At 45.8% G+C, this 20,868-nt stretch overlaps 1 protein-coding gene across 1 annotated transcript in view; it reads right to left on the bottom strand.

Moving 5' to 3' along the window:
- The window catches only part of BCR (breakpoint cluster region), a 99,375-nt gene that overhangs the window by 14,808 nt on the left and 63,699 nt on the right, over positions 1-20,868 (bottom strand). The window contains exons 5-14 of the mRNA XM_010284551.1: positions 18,919-19,026; positions 17,124-17,184; positions 16,145-16,197; positions 15,652-15,792; positions 6,115-6,236; positions 4,743-4,911; positions 3,236-3,355; positions 2,223-2,298; positions 1,524-1,628; positions 622-696 (exon numbers count right to left, since the gene is read on the bottom strand). Coding sequence (XP_010282853.1) covers positions 622-696; positions 1,524-1,628; positions 2,223-2,298; positions 3,236-3,355; positions 4,743-4,911; positions 6,115-6,236; positions 15,652-15,792; positions 16,145-16,197; positions 17,124-17,184; positions 18,919-19,026 — 1,030 coding nt within the window. The remainder of the gene's footprint in view (positions 1-621; positions 697-1,523; positions 1,629-2,222; positions 2,299-3,235; positions 3,356-4,742; positions 4,912-6,114; positions 6,237-15,651; positions 15,793-16,144; positions 16,198-17,123; positions 17,185-18,918; positions 19,027-20,868) is intronic.

Below are 20,868 nucleotides of genomic sequence, written 5' to 3'. Positions count from 1 at the left end.
GGAGGAAGGCTAACAGAAAGCACGTACATCCAGTTCACTCATTTCCTCCTGCACACGCAGCTAAGATAAGAACGGGATCCCCCGCCACAGGGCTAGGTAAGTTTTGCAGCTTTTCCTAGATTATCCTCATCAATGGCTGAGAAGCATGTTTATTTCTACAGATGTTCTCTTCAGTCTATTTTTTCATCTTTTTTGATCCTTCTGTCAAATCACTCCCCTGAATTTTAACACCTCTTCACACCAAAAGTTCTGGATGTCAGCGAATGCTTCTCATTCTTTCATTGCAAAACAAAATACAGTTGAAAGAATTAATGCCTGACTTGTATCTAAAACTGCTGGGTGATTAGCAAACACTGCTTAAAAAACATACCAGCAGGGTAGGCCTAAAAAAAAAAAAGATGCATGCTTGATCCCAGTATCTTTCTGAGAATTAATAGTAGCATTAGAAAATTGCATTCCCCTAAATTTACACCAATGTCACTTAGAGTTCCGCAGATCACCTCTCCTCCTCTGTAGCATCCCAGATGCTACAATCCTAAACCAGTCCATGCCCAGCTGTCACAGCACCTGACTTACCTAACCCCTGTCAATACCTCTGTGTATTACAGAACTGCAACTCACTTGAACTCTGCTTGAATCCTGTGGCAGAGTGGACAATGACATTCAGGAATCCATACAGACCTGGGGATTCATCATCTGTACAAAAGACCCAAGGAATTTTGTTACATTCACAGAGAAGCCAAGAATGAAAGAGAGAGTGATGAGATTGATATTACACAGGTTAATAAGCAGAGGGTAAACTGTTCCTAAAAAGGATGGCAGAAGCATGTAATCTAGCCATTTCAGCAAAAGAGGAGACTTTTCCAGTTCCAGGTTCCGTGTTGGTTTCACCTGTAATACTTTCTAGCAACGTCTGGCTTTTACAATGCCATTTCTAGGGTCAGCAAGAGAGCACGGCAGAAATTCAAAGGAGCAAAAGTAAAATATAGAGGTTAAGTCTTTACTAGCAGATTAAATAGTAATTTAGGATAGTTTCTGACACAATTGTGGCCAGCTAGTGTTCTCCAAAAAGATTTCCCAAGTATAGTTCAAAGTTGTCCCAGGCTAGGATTCCACCAGGCGCTCCAATCCCTGGAATGATGGCTGCATGTAAAGACCATTTCATAGTCAATGAATATACACTGGAGGATGTCCAGGAATATTTTACTAATTTAGATGTAACCATATAATTTGGAGCTTGTATTTTTAGTGTTGCAGCAAATGACATTGGGATGACTGACTGCTCTTGTTCCTGCTGGTCTCTTCTTGTATGTTATCATCTACTTCAACTAAACTACACAGGTTGGGTACATATGGTCTCAGCTTCCCCCCCGCCCTTACAGGAACTCTGTAACTCATCACCAGGTTGAAACCTATAGCAAGAAGAAACAGTAAGAGCAGTTCTAGGGGAAATGCACAAAGGCAGGCAGAGGTAGATTTTCACTGCAGCTGCAACATGTGAAAGCATAAACCAAAGTTCTCACCTTCCTTATTGATAGTGAGGGGAATGTTGTGGACAGTCTGAAGCTTCACACAGGAGTTTGTCAGCATCTGGAGCTCCACCGATGTGAGCGAGAAGCTTTTAAAGCCTGCCAAGGAGATTCAAAGAGGGAGGAACTAAAATTTTAAGCAGAGGCTGGATGCATGCTCCCTCATTCTGGGCACACATGGGATAGCTGCTCGCTGGGCAATGCGCAGCAACAGTACTGTGGCGCTCAGGTCTGTACTGCTGCTGCAGCCCAGCTCTGTTGAGGGCATATTTACTTATTCTTTGGAGTAAAAAGTCTCAGGATGGTTTACAGGAAACAAGGGGGGACTCTTATTTTCTTGCAAAGTCAAAAAACACCCATACCAAAAAAGTAAGTTTCTTTGGACTGGAGGCAGGCAAAAGGGTGCAGCTGATCCCTCTACTTGGAACTGCACAGAGCTCTGATCTCTAGGGGAGAATCTCTCCACTCACTTACTGAGTGCTCTCCTTATACATTCCCTGCATGTTGCTGCAAGCAAAAGCCCCCCCAGACAGGCTCAGATGTGAAGAGACAGAAGACATCTATGTTGTGCTGTGGATTTTAACGCACATCCCTCTTTTTGCATGGAACCCTGCCCCATACCTCATCCTCTAGACTCTTGCTCTCTAGTAAGATCACAGTATTTGTAGCAATGCCCAGGTGAGGGACACTCACATTTCTTTTGCTGCTCCCGGATGTTCTCTCTCCACTCTGCCCTTTCATAGTCTGATGAAATGAGGAATGTGTAACTCTACCCAGGAAAAGAGAAGAAAATGGAGTATGCATTAGTCTGACTGACCACTGAGGGCAGGCCTGCTTGCCTCCCACCCTCATCCAGTGGAGATTGTTGGATACACTGCTCTTCTAGTACTCCTGCCAGTTGCCCTACATCACAACTTTGTCAGTGACAGGCAGGAGTCTGGAAATGTGCCTTCTCAGCAATGTGCCAGCGGTACCAACACAGGCTCCTGCCATCAGAGCTTTCACAGAGCTCCACCCTGCAAACAGCAGCTACATCCCTGACAGCATGAGGTTCCATGACAGCTCTGTGCTATTCCTCACAACAGCTGCACTGGGAAACCTGAAAGCCTCCAGCACAGGCCTAGACACTAAGACAAGCTGAGAAAGTGAAAATTCACAAGCCGGTCACTGCTGAGTAGTAACAGGATCTTGTAAAAATCATTTGCCATGTGCATGAAAAGGCCAGTAACAGGTTACAGCACTGCCAGAGCAGGGGATACCTCTGGCACATTCGGCATCCCACAGCGCTAAAGGAGATCGTTCACAACCATTCGACATCCCTGGTGCCAAGTGCAGCCTACAGTCCTGAGGAGACAGCCCTGAGTGCGCTAAGCCTTGAACTTGAAGGGAGTCTAGAAGGCAACTGCTGCAGAGTTACCTTACGTGACGAGAGCTGTTCCTCTTGCTCTGGCAGTGCAGGTGCTGAGGTAGGGGATTAATTTCTAATGTTATTTTTTAAATGCCAGTGTTGCATACAAAGTAGTCATAGCCTTACAAGATGTCATCATAACTTTTAGTCTAGCAAGGGTTAGGTGTCTGCTGCTTGGCAAGTGCTTTCAGGCCAGACAGTAGAGGGCATGAAGACCTCCTGGTACAACAGCATATACAAACACACACATCCCCCTCCCCTGACTCATACACTGAGGGCGACCAGAAAAGCCACTCACCTTGCCATTGCGATTGTGTACCCGGAAGGCCATGTTGGGAGACATCAGCAGCAGGAGGGATTCCTGCTCTGAGAGCTTCTTTTTCAACCTCTCAATGACCTTGCTGCCCTTATTGGCCCTCTGAAGGGTGGGGGAGAGAGGGAGACAGAGGACACATTACCCTCCAACATCTGCGTCCATTTACACTGACAGACATTTTAAGATCCACAGTCCCTTCCCTCTCCAAGTAGCCAAATGGTCCCAGGCAGGAGAAATGCTGTCGACAGGATCTACAGGGCTCCCAGCTGCTCTGGAAGATATTACCTGCAGCATCCCTACACTCAGACTTGGCTCAGTTCCCCAATTCCAGACGCCCCAGACAAAGCTGCAGAGGTGTGTGGCCACTGCCCCAGCTATACCCTGTACTTTCTGTTCCAGAGGTTGCAGCAGCATCATGTAACTGGGCAGCCATAGCTCTCCCAGTTAAGGATGATTGTGGAGGACCTAAGGAGAGTGTAAGGAACTTCTCTAGAAGCTGTCCAGAACTCTGTCACCTAAACTCTCTCCCACCCACCACCGATCCATTTTCAACAGAGGTCAGCTGAAAACAAAAGTTTTTCGTAGATAAAACCCAGTCACAAACCCAACCATGTACTTTGTTGGCACTGATGCACTGAAATACGAATCAGACACCTTCAACTTGTGAGTATGACTCTTCCACATGGTGTTCCTCCTAATATCTCACTTTTTCCAGGAAGCCCTCTCTTGAAAGCCAGCCAGGGCAGAGAGGCAGGAGCATGTTCTTTGGAAGTGTGGCAGATAGACTTCTCACAGTACAAACGATGTTATTCATATCCTGCTCTACAAACAGGCTTTCAGTTTTCAAACTCTTATTTCTCTTTTGTGTTCCAGGAAGGTTTGGGGTCTAACACCTCTGAGAAAACATGTTTTGCAAGCAAAGAGAAGCCTGGGCCAGGGACACCATATCTGTGTCAGACTGTCCAGTCAACATAATTAGCGTTCTCCTTTTATTTGCTGGTTCTTTGACAGTGGTGAAGTCAGAAAAAGCTTCAAAAGCATAAATAAGCCTGCAAAAATCCACAAGTACATGGCTTCTGAACAAAATCACTTGCAAGATCATACTTTAACAGCCAGAAATTGGCATACCACAGTCCCAGTCCTTCTTGCATAAGTCCCAGCCAGCATAAGAGCCCCACCCTCCACATGGATGCTTGGGGATAGCAGTCACAGGCGGTCCCATGCAAGTAAAGGAGGTACAGCTACAGGGTCTTTTTGTTTCTGCCTCCTCACAGGACACCATCATTCAAGCAGTGCACTAGGACAAGCAACAATGGGCTGCAGAGCATCTGGATATCACTAATAACGGAGCTGCACCACAAGCCTCTGCTGAACAGTCTGTTTTAGCATGACTCCCCATGCTGTCCAGCACTGGGAATGCTGCTTCTATCAGCACCTCATCTCAGGAGAGTGAGTCCGTACTTGGCATGGAGTGCTTAATCCCTTTTACCTTTTCACGCTGGATGTCATTCTTTATCTGGGATATCTTGATCTTCATGGCATCCAGTTCCTCATCAGGTACCAGTGGGATATTGGGCACTGCCTCAGACTCATCCACCATTTGGAAACTAAGGTCAGTGAGTGGGATGTACCATTTGCAGTCATACTGCTGGCTTTTTCTGAAAGACAGAAGGTCCAAACCTTTTACTGTTACTGGTGTCTAGCAACTCCCCCTCTCCCAAAAGCCCTTTCCCACTATAGTGGATAAGATACAGAAATGGCACAACTTCACTGTGACTCCCACATAGAAAAAGTCTGGTAAAGGGCCTTTCCAGCAAGAAAGCCTAGAAGGGCCAATAGCCAGTACAGCACATAACAAAGCAACTTGTTTTGTTACCTAGTTCTTTTCATTCTAAGAAACCACAGAGATCTTTTGCAAACCCTTTCAGTCCTGCGTGCCCTCTCTTTGAAGCCCCGATAGAAGCAAAGTTCAAAAGCCATGCCATGCCTCTGTCTTGGCTGCTACATGTGGTCTAAACGCAGGTCTCTCCTGCCTGAGCTAGGAGGGCCGGTATCTATAAAGCTCTGTGTAATCCAACCAGAAGACAGAAACTACAGCTCCTGATTGCCACTCTCCAGTGCTTTCATGAGGATAACCAGTTCACATTTCAAATGTTTCATGTGATTTATTCTTTCTCCACCTCTCCTGTCAAGAACATCCACTCCTGGGAATCTCCCACTCTTTTGAAGGTTCATTCCTCACAAGCATGTACTTCAAAAGAGGCAGCGACAACTTGTTGCTTGAGGAGGGCAAGAAGATGAGAGGGCTATCCCAGAGCAGAACATCTACCAAATGAAGAGCAGCCCTCTTTGAGGCAGGGATGTCTGTAAAGGTTGCTCCCCTCTCATTTGTGAAATATGTCAACAAAACTGTTTGTATAGCTGCACTTTGGGGTTGACACATAACCTGTTCATTGTACCTTTTCCATTTTTCTGCAAAATTGTTAACTGGCTGTAGCTGCAAGGCCAAAATTAGTAACCTTAGTAACAAACCAAAGTGAAGAATGTCACCTATTAAAAGAAAGGGGAGGTAGAAAAACAAACAGCATTTGTCCAGAATACCAGTGGCTACAACATATGCTGTTTTCCTAGGAAGGCTCAGGGCAGGAGGGAGGAATTAACCTTTCCTGAGAGATCAGAACTTGGCCAAGGTCTCATATAATAGACAGTGCTGCCTTGCTGATCATTCCTTGTCTAACTACATCTTGTGGATTATGGTTACCCAGGTCTGAGGTATTCATATTCAACTAAAATTGCTGGCTAAACCCAGGATTCTGCTGAAGCTGAGATGCAAAGCACATAGTCCAGAAGGAAAACCTCACCCTCCAATCTGCTTCTTGAGCTTGGCACACAGGAACAGATCAGTAAAAAGAAAGACATGTCGTAGTTTGCGAGCTCCCTCAACCAGCTCCACCATGAAACTGTCCTTCAGAAGCTGCCGGTGCTGGTGAGAAAAAAAAACAAAAGCAAAAACAGAAAAAGTGGTTTAATTTGCACAATATGAACCCCAGATTTGGCACTGAGGCAACACATTCCTTAGATATGACTCCTGCCAGAGCCAATTCAGTAAATTGGTCTAATTCAGAAAAAAAGGCTGTTAAGTGGTCCTTGCTGCAAGCTCTGCTCTTCCCCCTCTATTCCAGGGGCACAAATGGCCATGCATCTCCTTTCTTATCTGGTTCTGGGTTAGACTTCAGGCTTCTCTCCATCACTTGTCCCTGAGCCCAAGTGTAATTTATTGTGAGTCATTGCTCAGCTTCTGCGTACCTAAGGGCCAGAATCACGGACAGCACATCATCCCCCCACAAACCAGCAGAGAGCAGCAAACACCACTTTTCTCAGGAGTTACTTGCCCAGCCACTGAATTCAGCTTAAGCTACCCCACCAGGGAGAAAGGGGAGCGAACACCTCCACCGACACCTCTGCTCCCCATTCCCAACAGTAGTCCGCCAACATTAACAGCTGAATGCCATTGCTGCTTCTTTATTACAAGTGCTGTTAAGGGATGATTCCTGAACAAAATCTAGCAAACTTCTCAGTGGTCCCTTATCAGCCTGTGTTATAATAGGACCATCCGGATATGCCCCCACCCCATGCCTGTTTAAATCTCCCATATGATTGAGATAGATATATATGTGTGTGTGTTTGTATATATATCTCTCTCTCTCTCTCTCTCATGTAAGCATTCCCCAAATCTAGAAGATGCAAAGAAACTGCACAACCCTGATGCCTTTTTTCCTGTTTCTAGTCCCAGGGAGCTTTACAACCTCTTTAATAAGAGGCACACATTGTTAGGCAGAAGCATTGGTTTCCTAATTCCCTTACAGGGACTCTGTAGATGACAGACAAAAAGGCTGTAGCACTGGCACTGAGACAGATGTGACCAAGCCAGGAGTTTCAAGCCCTGCTCTACACTCAGGCCTTCTGTTCTGATGTCAGGATCAGTAGGAATTTGAGTGCACATCTGGAATAGGTATCTCCCACTGATTTTCAGACAGAAGGCAGGGGTATTCAACATGGGGCAAATTTTATTCCCACCAATATGTATAACTGTCAGTGCTGCCTTGCTTCACAGCCAGTACAAGCAGGAACCATCACTTCTCCACACAGGTATGCTAAGGTACTTCTTCCTGACCTATTCCAGCTAAGAGGATGCTCCCCTGACACCAGTGAGTGACCTGTTACACGTACCATATATGCCTAGACAGCACTATGGCTGGGGATAGGACAGATCCGCTAACACTGCCCAGCGCTAACCAACACCCCCCGCTGCTGTCTCACTGTCAGCCTTCTCCAGGCCCATGTTCGGGACTTGTCAGTTCTACTCGCTCCTGACCTACAGCATCTCTGTGATCCCCACGCTGGGAAACACATACACAAAAACTGTCCCTTTCCAAGAAGCAGCTGTGCTCAGCTGTGCAGCAGTATGCAACAGGAAAGCAGTTAACCTGAACAAGGTCAGGACTTCCAAACCAGAATTCATGTCTCAGTTTCTCAGGTTATGCCCCATGGGTTTTGTTTGCTGCGTGACTTAACAAGCCCTGAACACATTTACTGCAGAGGGTGTGGGAGTGCAAACCCCACGCTGCCTCTCCTTCCGCCTACCATCCTTCCCATCTTGGCTCTCCAAAATGAAAACAAACCACATCAGTCCTGAGCCCAGCAGGCATCATGGCAAGGAACACAAGGCAGAGAAATGCCCTTGCAGACATAATTCTTCTTTCCACACTCTGTACTACAGCACCCTAAACTTCCTGACATGGACTGAGTCTGCATTTTCCTGCCTGCAGCTGCATTAGCCCCACAGTTAGCTGATAAAGCACACATCACAGCGTCAGCACCTCACCCTTGGTGCCTTCCATTACACAAAGGTCCTGGAAATCTGTGAGCAGCAGCAAAAGTTGCACCTTTCCCATAGTGCCAGGAAACAAGGCTGCTTCCTAGCAGACTGTTGCACCATCTCTGAGCAGGAGTCTGTGCAGTTCTGGTATCCAGCAGTGATTCAGGCTCAGAAAGGCCTGTACATATGTTAATGTTTATTTTTAGGTGGGCGTGATCCTCCTGGCTGCTCCTCAGTGGTTTTGGAGAGAATGCCTGCCTACATTCATGTCTTTGCTGCTGATGTGCACTTGTGCATGCCTCCCCCTCCTGCCTGGTGAATAAACCCCAGGTAGGAAACTAGAAACACTGAACTTTCACAATAAATAAATAAAAAGGAGGAGGTATGCCGTCAGTAGCAAAAACACTCTCCACAACTGCAGAGAATTTCATTTGGGAGCAATGAAACAGGGAAAGATATTTTCTGAGCAAGCCAAAACCCTGATCTCAGGTTTCTAGATCTGATGCATATTAATTACACTGCAAATCAGCTCAGCTCCTCCAGGGCAATGAGAATAGCTGCTTGTTGCCAGCTCAACCTCTGTTCATTGTTCATAGGTGTAAAGATGTTCTCACAGCTCACTCATCTCGGCTACCCAGCAGGACGTGGCACTATCCCTTCCCTATCTGGCAGGGACGTGGCATGGTCGTGACCTGGCCTTCTGTCACCCTCTGACAGGCACTGGCAGTGTGTGAGATCAGCCGAGACCCCAGCCCAGCACCCTGCCAAGACTTCCTAGCTGAAAAATACCCCAGGCTAGTCCAGAGCACAGACTCAGCACCCTGTTCTGGGAAGATTTCTGTGGTGGTAGAGACAGGCCAACAACATGGCCGGCAATGTGCTTCTTCACAAGCAATGGAGGGCACAGGCCCATGAGAGCTGTTGGGAGGACTGTGAAGGACTACTGCTCAGCCCTAGATCAGACCCCTGGTTTTGGCAGTATTCCAGTACTATCATCTACACCAGAGTACTTTGAAGATAAGTATGTCCTCAAGTGAAGGGGAAACCCATACAAGAGGCACCAGTGACTGGAAACCTTTGTGACAGGCCTCCACGAAGCAAGAAAAGAAGAGCCCATCAAGTATTCCCTGCAGTAAGGCTACAGACCCCCCCACATGGCCTGCCTGCTCCAACCAGGCCACCACTTCTGCCTTCTGAAATTGCACCTAACCTGCCACTGCACAGTCCTCGGCCGTCACCATCCAAGCAGACTTTCTCCAAGCAGCCATACTCTATGTCCTGCATCTCCCCAAAACCCAAGCAGAAAGCTCAGTCATACAATGCCAAAAACAGGGATGTGATTCAATAGCCTTCATATTTCCCATCTGGGACTGAGGTACCACTCATTTGCACAGAGTTTATTTTGGCTAGCGCTCCTGGGTACAAAATACCCTGACTGACAAGACACAGTGCTACCATGAGGCAGCAAAAGTTTTTGGGCAGCATGATGTCCCAGAAAGAGAGCTGGGTGGGAAGATGACAAGGCTGTACTTCCTAAGCTTGACTGGAACAGAAGTAAAGAGGTGAAAGGGATGTATTCCAGTCAGCCACTCAGAGGAAAACACTGAGGTTCCCAGACTTTTCATTCTTCATATCTTCTTGGTCATGAGCTAATTGGGAAGTCTCCCTTCTGTGAGGAGCAGAGGTACACTGCCACAGAAGCAACCAAGTATCAGGGGAGAAGAGGACAGAAGAAAAAGTTTGTGGATCACATCAGAAATTCTCTCCTCACAGGGCTGCGGAGCTTGATACTAGATCTAACTACCAGATTCTCTTGGAAAACAGGACTTTCGTTAGGGCTGGGCACAACAGGCATGCCCCAGGCTGCTCAGCAGCAGTGGAGCAGAGGAGGAACGCTTCCAGCAAAGGGTCACATCCTTTGCTGCAAATGATTCATCTTGCCGGGAGGGGTCAGCAGGTCAGAGGGAAACAATAAAAGGATTTCCCAACTGGCTTACCAGATCCCTGCCAAACCCCACAGTAAAGGAGTGTAGGGCACCTTCCTGGACCTCCCGACATGAGTCAGCTCATCCTACCCCACCCTGGGGGAGCCAGCAGCCCCCTCAGACAGGACTTGTGCAGGTCAGATGCCAGTGCCACCACAGCTCCACAGGCCTTCTCTAGCAGTCTGGGAACCAAAGCCCACTTTGGTAAACTTCTCCTACCCCGGGCCAGCAAAAGCTATTTCTCTGGTGGTGTCCTGAAACATGAGGTCTTTTGGCTGGGTGATCCTGCTGTACAGGACATACAATAGCCTGTGTGGGAAATCATCTATCTTGTTTCCAAAATTACTCTGTTTGCTAAGGTTACCAAAGGTGCTAAAGGTTTCCTAAAATACCCTGAAATGACATATAGACTACAGAAACACCAAATAAACATCAAAAAAACCATACTCTTAGGATCAGAGTGGCAGCAGAGTGGCAGAGTGATTCCCTCTCTTCCACAGACAGCTCCAGGACAGTCAGATGTCCAGCACAGGAGCTCAACTCAGCTATAGAAAGATGTTCCAGGAGGCCTGGGGAAAAACTTCCTATTTTATATCATAACAGAGTGAATTACGATCATCTTTAATCTCTCAAACAGGGCCTGGACAGACTGTTACCTTCCGTGGCTCTTGCAAAGCTCCTGTACTGGTGCAGTATAAGTCCCAAGTCTCCTTTCTAGGCCCTCTGCTTTCCTTTGCATGTTTTCATCTGCTGCTTCTCCCACCCGCCTCAGTGCTCTGGACAGAAGAGCTCTCCCTGTATATCTTTCAGTGCTTGGATATCCTCTTTGGATTGCCTATTGCTGTCCTCCTCCTCTTACCTTTGTCAGTGAGCATCTCCCCCTCCTCTGCTACCAACCTCACGACTACCTGTATGCTAATTTATTCATCCTACAGTGTTTTTGTGCTGCTTGCATATGATAAATCCTGCTGCTGTCACGTACTGTTTAACTCCCAGAAGTGTGGCAGAAGACCAGCTTGTCTAAGACACGTTACAAAAAGTGGAATTTAAAAATCTGCTCATCCAGAACCCACAGCTGTACAAAAGGCCCTCTCCTCACTTGTGTGCTGAGGAACGAGCTCATCCAATGTGGTGACAGCAGAGGTCTGCAGTGTGTGTGGGTGAGAGCTCTGGGAAGGACTGGAACATGTGTGATGCAGGAAGAGAAGGGTAAAAGCAGGAGATGGGTATTGGCATATGTCAGTGAGGAAGAAGTGGTTTGGCTTTCTGCAGAGTGTAGGAAGAAAATGGTTCCTTGTGTGTGTGTGTTGCAAGACCAGCATTGCAGAATAAAGGGATGCTCTGCCTACGGAGCTAAACTGGCTGCTCTTTGAGCATTTTAATAGCATTTCTTTTTGTTTTCCAAAGTTTCTGTCACCAGGAGCTCTCTGACTCCATCTGTAAGACAGAGCATGAAGCATCCAAGATCATTTTTGATTGCTCTGTTGCCAATATCTGTCCAAGGCCTCCAGAAGCAGTAGGCACCAGGCCTCAAGCTGTGCATTGCTGCCTGTATCTAAGCTTAGCTCCCAGCTTTTCAAAAGGCTTTAGTTTGCACCTCTGCTCCCTTGCAAATGTCCTTTGTCCTTTCTCTTTCTTAGCACACTTGGTCTTTACTAAGTTAAATGGGAGCCTAAGGCAACCATACACAGTCCCTTGATGGCAGTTTAAAACCACATTTAGAAACATGGGTGAGCAGCTTGCCGAGCAGCCTCTTCTCTCCAGGGCAATGGAAAAGGCACACAGTAGCATAAGCTGATTCAACATGTGATCTAGTGAGCTTGGTCCCAGAAGGAACTGCCTGTCAGCCCTCTTGTGTCTGGACTGGTGCTGATGAGAGCAGACACTAAGCCACTTATCCAGCTGAGTGACCCAAAACTCAAAAACTTGTTTTTAGACAGCTCCACTCCTCCACGCCACTATAGGATCACACAAATACCAATGTGAATGCTTCAGAGAGGGTGGGACTGCATGGCCAGGGGCCACCACCACTCAGGTTGGTCTGAATTTCCCTGAAGCAACGCCCTGCAAAGAGCATTAGACGAGCAGTAGTCAAGAAAGGAACCACCATCTCCCAGTGAAGTCTGCAGTTTTTTTCACTTTCATCAATTCCTGCTTTACAAGAATGGGCTGAATTAGCTGGAAACACAAGCCTTTACTTCTGGCAGGGAAAGACGATACAAGCGCTAGTCATTTGCATCCAGGCTTAGTTGAGAACAACCACACAGTCCATATAGCTTCTCTGTTAATAAGAATAGAAAGATTATTACTCCTTTCCTTCTGGCACATAATAGTGGCACATCTTTCACCTCAAAGCATTCATTTTCCTGCTTCGCCAAGGGACCATCCCCAGTAGAACCTTAAACTGGCTCTCTATTCAAGTCAAGAGGGTAGCGGTGAAGAAGGATCAACAGTGAGCAAATAAGATGCCTGCTCCATGGTCGTCAGGGATGGAAGATTCTCCACCACTCGCATTCTGAGTCAGAAGTTACAGTGCTACTCTGACCCCCTTTCGCTCCATGCATTTGTTTAGTTACTTAGAGGGTTGGCAAAGTGGTTACCTGCAGATAATCCACCAAAAAAAAAAAAAAAAGAAAGAAGTAAAACCACAGAAGTAGAAAGATAGAAAGAAAAGGAGGGAGCAAGAGAATGTAGCAGATCAGGGTGACTGGAAACAGACCCAAAAGCCCAGATAAGCCCTCCTGGCTCCTCTGTGTTGTTAGGTTGGGGCTGGTGCTCTCCTGGCTCCTCTGCACCGCAGCCCTGAGCAAACCACAATGCAGAGAAGAATAGCTAGTCAGCCTAGCAGGCAGCAAGGACCAGACTACATGTTCATAGGCTTAACCCTATGAATAACCAATTCTTAACCCAATACTGCCTTGTATTTGGCAGTTGTAGCCCCTTCTGGCCCTCTGGTGAGTGGTTTTACTCCCTTTGTTGCCATCTATTTGGCACTACATGAAATACTCATTCAGCCCAGCGTATTAAACCAGGTCCACATGTCACAGAAAACTGTCAGTTTATATGCATAAGTCTAGAATTACAAAAAGCCTACTGAGCCAAGCAGAACCAGGGGGCTGGTGTCCAAGGACACCTGACATTGCACAGGAAGACAGCAGGCAGGTCAGACTGAGCTGATGCTCCTGGAGCAGGGAATCACCTTTTGCAAAAGGGAGGAATACTGTGCTGATGAGGCTGTACTCTCCCCTGACCTGCACTCCTCTCCTTAGCAGCCTGTCACTAGGGAGATTAACAACTGGCTGCTTTCCTCACTTCAAAGCAATCCTGCAAAACAGAGCTGGAGCAAGAGGCTGGTAAAGGATATTTGACTCCTCCCCACAAAGCACTCAAAGGGGAAAAGTATTCCAGATAAAAGGCAAGGACTGGGAAAAAATGATAACTGAGATCAGCACCTAAGCAATACATGAGGGGAAAGGGCTGTTTTCTCTCCTTCCTTTCCACTAAGAAAATTTCAATGGGAGGAAGACAAATAAAAAAAGCCATCAAAGCAAGCTGGTGATTCATTAAAATAAAAAATGCATTATGCATTAAGAGCAGTCAATTAGGAGATGCAAACTGCACACTGTCCTGTCACCCTAGGGGAAGCACAAGCAAGGCGAGTGAGAGGAAAGGATAAGCAGAAAAGGAAAGATTTACAGGCATAAACAAAACCCAACTATGACCCCAGGCTGAGTAGCTTGTAGGAAGAAGCAGCCATCACTAACCCACACAGAGTAGCTGGGAGCAGACTTGTGTCTCTGAATTACTATGCAGAGAGTGAACAGACCTACTCTCTAGACACAGAGTTGTGTCAACTGGGGCACTGCCGCTTTGAAAAAAATGGGATATTGGCGACAAATGATTTAAAGAAAGTATCCACTATCAGATTCCCAAAGTGGAAGGCAGACTCTGGGAAGCAAGTCCTTTTCTTCCCTGGGCTCAGTACAAGCTGCGCGCCGTGAGGGAGAGCACAAAGGGTTCCCAGTCCCCTCCAGCACACTGACAGCCCTCTCCTTGGGTATGTCCCCTTCTTTCCCTCCCCATATTATACATGGAGTCACCACAGGACCAGTGAGAGTGTGAACAGGCCTGCTGAGCCCAGCCTTGACAAGCCTCCCCTTACCTGCTTTCTAAGATGTAACAAATACACCACTCCAAAAAGAGATCATCAGGATCATCCCCCTGAGCCTGCCCCTCTGCCTGGGCTCTGGCACCTCATTAGGATTCTGCATGACACTTTTCAAAGCCTGCATCCCTCATTGAGATGCTGACAGACAATCAGAGAACACAAAATGCTCCCTCCCCTGCGAGGGGGCATTCTAGCCTGTGATTTCTGCTACAACTCAATCAGCATCCACTTTAATGAGGCCATCTACTATCACTGAGGCCCTAGTGACTGATGTCTGAGCTTCTACCTCAGCCTCCAATTGCTCAGCCCCTCCTCTCCTTTTCTCAGCTGCAGACTTCCTCAGTTGACAAAATGAGACAATGAGCAAGACTTGCAGGACAAAGTGCACCAAATTCCCAGTACTGCAGCTTCTAGTAAGTCTTTGTCAGCTGAAAATCAGTTTTTATCTGACAGGATTTGGGAATACATCATGAAGGTTCATGGTATCTTAATATTTTTGAAAGAGATGTTTTTGTACAGGGTAATTTGGGTCACTTTTGATCAGCCAGTGTCTCTGGCATGCTGCCACAATTCCTCTTACACATATACTATCTGAGCTGCACCTCTCTTTTGACAATCTCCTACATCCTTCTCTCTCTCAGTATTTTTTTCAGTCCTGGGCTTTCCTCATCAGGAAGGACTGAATTGCTTTCTAATGAAATTACGAGGCATATGAACCAAGCCCATCGAGGCATGCAGCACTTTACTGCTCTGTAGCTCTATGCCCTCCTTGCACAACAGTTCCTTTACCTGCATATCTTAGAACTTTCTGGGTGTAGTCCATCTCCTAGCAGAGCAAAGGACAGTTCTGTTACACCCTTTGGAGCCAATCACCTCCCTTAGCCTTCCCAACCCATTCCATCTGGTTTGCTTCCTAGTCCCATTTACAACATTCTTCTTCAGAAATGAGGATGCAAAAAATATGGCAAGAATGAAGATTCTGGAAAACAGCTCTTCCTAATCTTTTATGATTTCTGATGCTTCCTCACTTTTTTCTCCTCCCAGGCTTCTTGTTTGGTTTCAGTTTGCAGGTAAAATACAAATCCGTTTAGTGCACAGCAATATACATCATAGAAATTATGTATGACAAATAATTATAACAATGCTAAGGACAAAACTCTAATCATACTTTTCCTCTGGGTTTCCAAACTGGTTTCCAAACAGAAAACAGAGAGGAGCTGTACCACATCCTTTAGAGAACAAGGACACTGCATGAACTGTATCTTAGCAACGAACAAATTAATAGTGTAACTTCCTAGACTGCTCTACAGAAAAGGCACAACCAGTATCTAGAAACCGAGAAAATAATGAAAGCAGGAAGACTCACCTCCCCCTTCTTTACAGTCATGGACTGCCGACGAGGAGTGATCTCCTCATTGATGCTGGAGAGGAAGTTCTGCGAGATCCGCAGAGCATCCTGCAGGAGTGGATGATCAGGGTGGCTCACTGGAGTGTGCTTGAGCAAATCCTGACACCAGAAACACAAAGAAAGAACAGAGCCATGAGCAGCACTGGAAAGCAGAAGGGTCTCAGGGTCCCTAACTAGACCTGTAGGATGAGATGCTCCAGCCTCTTCTTACAGATTAAAGCAAGGCTTTCCCTCTAGACGAAGAGGATAATACTCTGTACTTCTTGGTAACACCACTGAAGAGGTAGGCAGGGTCCTACCTATGGACTCCCTCCCCCTAGTATAAAGGTAAGAGGCTCTTAGGCAGCATGACAGGTTTATTTTTCCAGTCCTGCAGCACCATGGAAAATTTGAAGGGTGGAGAAAATAGGAAATGGGCCTAAAGTTTGAAAACTGCGCTTCAGATACTTACATGCAGGACAAGCGTGCTGCGAGTCACTCGATCCACTGGCTTGTATAATAGAGCTGTGGGGAAAAAAAAGCAGCAGGAACCTGAGGAAGAGGTACTGAAATATAACCCCTACTGAGCAACTTGTCCAGTGCAACTGTATGTACAAGCACAGGTTTAAAAACCGATGAGCTATTGGAAAATTCCCTTCTCTAAGGTTTATGTGCTGCACAGCCAATAAAACATACACAAACACACAGAGGAAATAAACATGCTCCACAGCAAACAGATGTTCACTTGTGATCATGCCCTGCCAGCCAGGGGATGAGGGGCACACAAGGTACTACAGAACAACTGCACACAGCATGGCACACTTCCAACCATTGCCTGGCAACCTGCCTGGTCCCACAGGTCAGAATCAGGCCTTGCACTCTTAAAGTTGCCAAGGAGGTCCCTGAAAGGTTGGCAGCGCATCCCTCCTCCTGGAGTTCAGCATGACATGTTGAGTGCTTCCAAATCCCGATAATAGGCCAAAACAGGAAGGGGATTGGCTCTTATATTAGTGAGTATAGAAGCTTCTTATAACACGGGTTTGCCTTCTATTTATGTGCATAAAGACAAGCACCATGGAACCTGATCTTGACCAGGCTCTCTAGATGCTACCATAGGGCAAAAACCATATAACAATAACTGCTAGGATTGTGTTTTGTGCTACCACTGGGTAGCAGATGTTCTCTTAAAATCACAGCAGTCCTTTGGTTGGCCTGGTTTTGCCCAAAGGGACTGAGGAGCTGGGCAGGAACTTCTGCATGCATGCACGCACGCATGCAGCTTACTATGCATGAGCTCTGCTACTTAGCAAAAGGCAAGTGATTTCCCAGGTAGAGCAAGCAAAGACTCCATAACCTTCCAGCATTTAAAAAGAAAAAGGGAGAGTGGAGTTTTGGCAACAGCTCCCTCCCAGTCCTGACAAACCCGTGTCTCCCCTGCATGGATCACTCACTTTCCAAGGAATTTTTCGTCGTCTGATCTTTAGATTCCTTTGTGCTTCTAGCCTTTAGATTCTGAAAGAAGAAGAAAACCCATGTAGCAGATGGTCAAATCACCTTGAAATATATGGGGATGTAAGAGATTATCTGCTCCTCCAAGGGAGGGCCTAAGTGCGAATGGAGGACAGCCCTGTGACAGTTCAAGTCAATGAAGGAAAAATGTGCTTTCCTTCTTGGTAAATCCACCACTGCCATGTCACAGGCACCCACACATCTCAAATATTAAGCAATTTTCTTAGAAGTGCATGTTGATAGAGATGTAGCAGAACAGGGATGGTGGAGTTTTTAAATCACCAGAAGGAAAAAGACACATCCATAAGGATGCATCCATTGCCACAGTATGTGTACACCAATAAATAAAGTACGGGATTGGGATTCAGTACCCCCAGGTTATACTTCCTTATACCTGTACTCAGAGATGTGTGACCTTGGACAAGTCAGCCTCTCTCATGGCAGAAAAGGAAAAATGCCTCTGACTCTTCTCTTTGCACATGGACTATGAAGCTACATGCATTAGTGTGCTAAGCTCTGAAAGCCTCACCAGGATACAAATGCAAAAGTATCATCACATCACTCCAAATACAGTAGATACTAGCACGATTTCAGCATTATCCTTCAGAAAACAGCAAAACAGAGGGATGCCATTTGCACAGAGCCCAGGACCCTGGGGCCTTAATCTCTAATCTGTCTTCTAGGGACTACCATAATGCTATCTATACATATTATTAATAAATGGGAAAGTCTACGAAATGCATTTTAGTACTGAAAGAAAAGTAAGCACGGGGGAAGTTACTTTACTAATGAGTTGACAACACTAGAGCACAGAAGTGGTCAGGCAAAGGACCAGAATCTGATGGAAATCCTCAGGAAAGGAGAGATTAGAAGACATTTGCACTCTGATGAGTACTACAGCAGATCTTAAAAGGCAAGCCTTGCTTCCCTCATTTCACAGAAGGAAGATGTCTTTATCATAAAAATCTAAAGGGACGTGTAATATTGAATGTACTCGGGAGTTTTTTCAGAGCAATAAATGCCCCCAGTATTATTCAGCTCTGATTACCTATCTGCTTGTTTTTAAGGAAAAACATATGAAATTCGTACTTTCTTGGCAACTGAGTTCTTCAAGATATAATGACTGCAATACAAAGAGTCAATGAGACCATGCACTGCAGGCAAAGCTGCTGACCTGGGAAAAAGCCCGAAAAAGTATTCAAAATGCTTTGACACAAAGTATTCCTCTTAAAGAGAGGAAATCAGAGCAGCCCAGTGGATAATATTACAGATTATGCTTGACACATTTGTCTTTTTAAACAGAGCGCTACCCTCTCCTCTTCTCCACGCCAGTGAAGCTGGCAATTCCACTGATAGCCATAATGCAAGTCATTAAGGACTTTTTTTTACACCATAGTCAGCATCATCATTAGCAAGAGAAATATTTGAGAAACTCAAATACAGCTTTCCCTTCTAGAAATGCATGAAGGTGGCACAAATCTGAGAAGTTCAAAGCAATGCCAGTTTTTACAGGATCCCCTGGGTGGGGCCAGCACAAAAAGGCTGTCTATCTGATACCCTCCATTAGCCCGAAGTATAAATTGCTGTAGAAACATGAGCTGAAGCCGTGAGTCTACAGGAGCTCACGACTCCTCCAGAAGTCAGGGCTGCAAAGATACTTGGAGGACAGACAGGAGTGACATCGCAGGGTATTAGTCAGATCCAGACGGCTCGTATGTCTGAGTACCATGACATTACCTCAGAGATTTCAGCAAACTGAGCATTGGCTTGGCAGCATTTCTCTGCTGTCTCCATAGCAACTTCATAGTTATCCACAAAGGCCCGGTACACTCCCAGCTGGCTGGCCTGCAGGAAGCAAAACAAAAAAAAAAAATAAATGCTGGGGAAGAAGACAGTTTGGGATGGCCAGCCTCAGCATCTAATCATCGGGTCATGTTCCTTCATGCCAAAGAATCACAGGGAATGCTGAGCAGGCCCAGAAAGACATCTCTGACCTGTCAGCTTTGCTTAACCAGGGCAGGTGCTCCCATGCACCCAGTTTCATCTATGCTGAACAAGTTCACTTGTGAAGGATGTGGAAGCCTGTGAGAATGACACATCCTTATTACTGCCATCTATTTTTCCCTTCTGAGCTGCCAGATTAGTATCTATTAATATTTTAGCTCATTGATGTAACTGGAGCTGCTGGCTATTTGCCACAAAATATGAATCAGACAGGAATGATTCAGCCCAACAGCACAAATGTGACCCCAGTAAGCTACTCGTGGGCTTTTGCATGATGGACACACTAAATCAAATCCAGATATTAACCTGTATCTGTAATAGTGAACATCGTTATAAGGGCATCGGAGTGTCGAAAATACAGAAGAGAGATCCAGAGCGCAATCTGTCTGTAAGGCAGTGACTGCAGCACTAGGTGACAGAAAATGGCATTTTTTCCAGCAGAAGGATTATGCAGTTGGTCCAGATGAAGATGGAGCAGGCCTCAGAGTGTAGTAATTAAGCCATTATTATCACCAAGTCTTAGCACTGATCCCGTTTGCTGACTTAGGAAGTGTAGCCATATTCATGCCAGAGAACATAAGATCCAGCTTGGGAAATCCCTGGGTAGCTTCCAAGCTTGTCCGGATTGCAGAGCTGGTTTTGTGTTGCAGAGCTGCACAGGCTGTGCTGTAAACACCTCAGCAGCTTGAACATGCTTGCAAGGTGCATGGTCAGTAGTTAGCCAACAGGTGGAGTGCTGTAAAAAGCTCTATTAAAGCGAAGCTTGTTACCAGAAGAACTTGCACTTACCTTATTTTTGAAACTTCCCTGACACTTGTGCCCCAGACGTGCAACAGGCAGAGCAGTTAGCTTTCCCACAGACAGTGCTCTTTTCCTTTCCTGCTCTCTCATAATCATTGTGTTCCCCATTCTCTATGGAGCTTTGTACAAGAGATGATGGAAGAGAAAAAGCCACTCAGGCAAACATTCCCTGCACAAATTTCTTTAGCTAACAGGGGCTAAGAAACAGCGAGCTATTTCCTAAAGCACATTTTACTGAAAGATTAGGAACCAACCTCAATCCTCATGCAAAATAACACAGTTATGACTTAAGCTGAAGGAAACTGTGCTCATTTATGCCAGGGATGACCTGGCCCCAGCAGTATGGAGAGAATAAAATCTGAATTTGCCACTGGGGCACAATTCTGTGAAGAAGCTGCTGTTAGAATTACTGATCATTTGCGGGGCTTATGACATTTGTGTTTGGATGATGCCAGCTAACATGGCAGAGCTTTAAAGTTTCTCCATTCCTGTGTGGCTCTTTCATTTCCTGCTACTCCTGAGCAATCTTTCCAAGCTTTCGTTTTCTTCCTCTAAACATGCCATCATGGAAACATCTTTTTAATTAACAACTGAGCTTCTAATTAAAGCAATAATGCTCACACACAGTTTTCATACTGGTTTAAGATTTTTTCAGTTAAAAAGAGCACACTGAAAATTAAACAAGTTTTGGTAGAAATAATTGTCTTTTGGTTAATTTTTTTCCATTCCTGAAAACTATCAGTGATATTCGCTAAATATTTCTTCCTTTCTAAAACCAGTTCTAAAGTGTTTCCTTCCCAGTTATAAAAAATACATACAAAATATTCCCCCAAAACGAGAAGCATATTTCACTCCCACATGCCTAGCATCTTTTTTTTTTTT

Source organism: Phaethon lepturus, unplaced genomic scaffold, assembly GCF_000687285.1.
Source record: "Phaethon lepturus isolate BGI_N335 unplaced genomic scaffold, ASM68728v1 scaffold18653, whole genome shotgun sequence".
Classification (NCBI taxonomy): Eukaryota; Metazoa; Chordata; class Aves; order Phaethontiformes; family Phaethontidae; genus Phaethon; species Phaethon lepturus.
The sequence above is the reverse complement of the archived record's forward strand: the minus strand, read 5'-3'. Positions and strand labels throughout refer to the sequence as shown.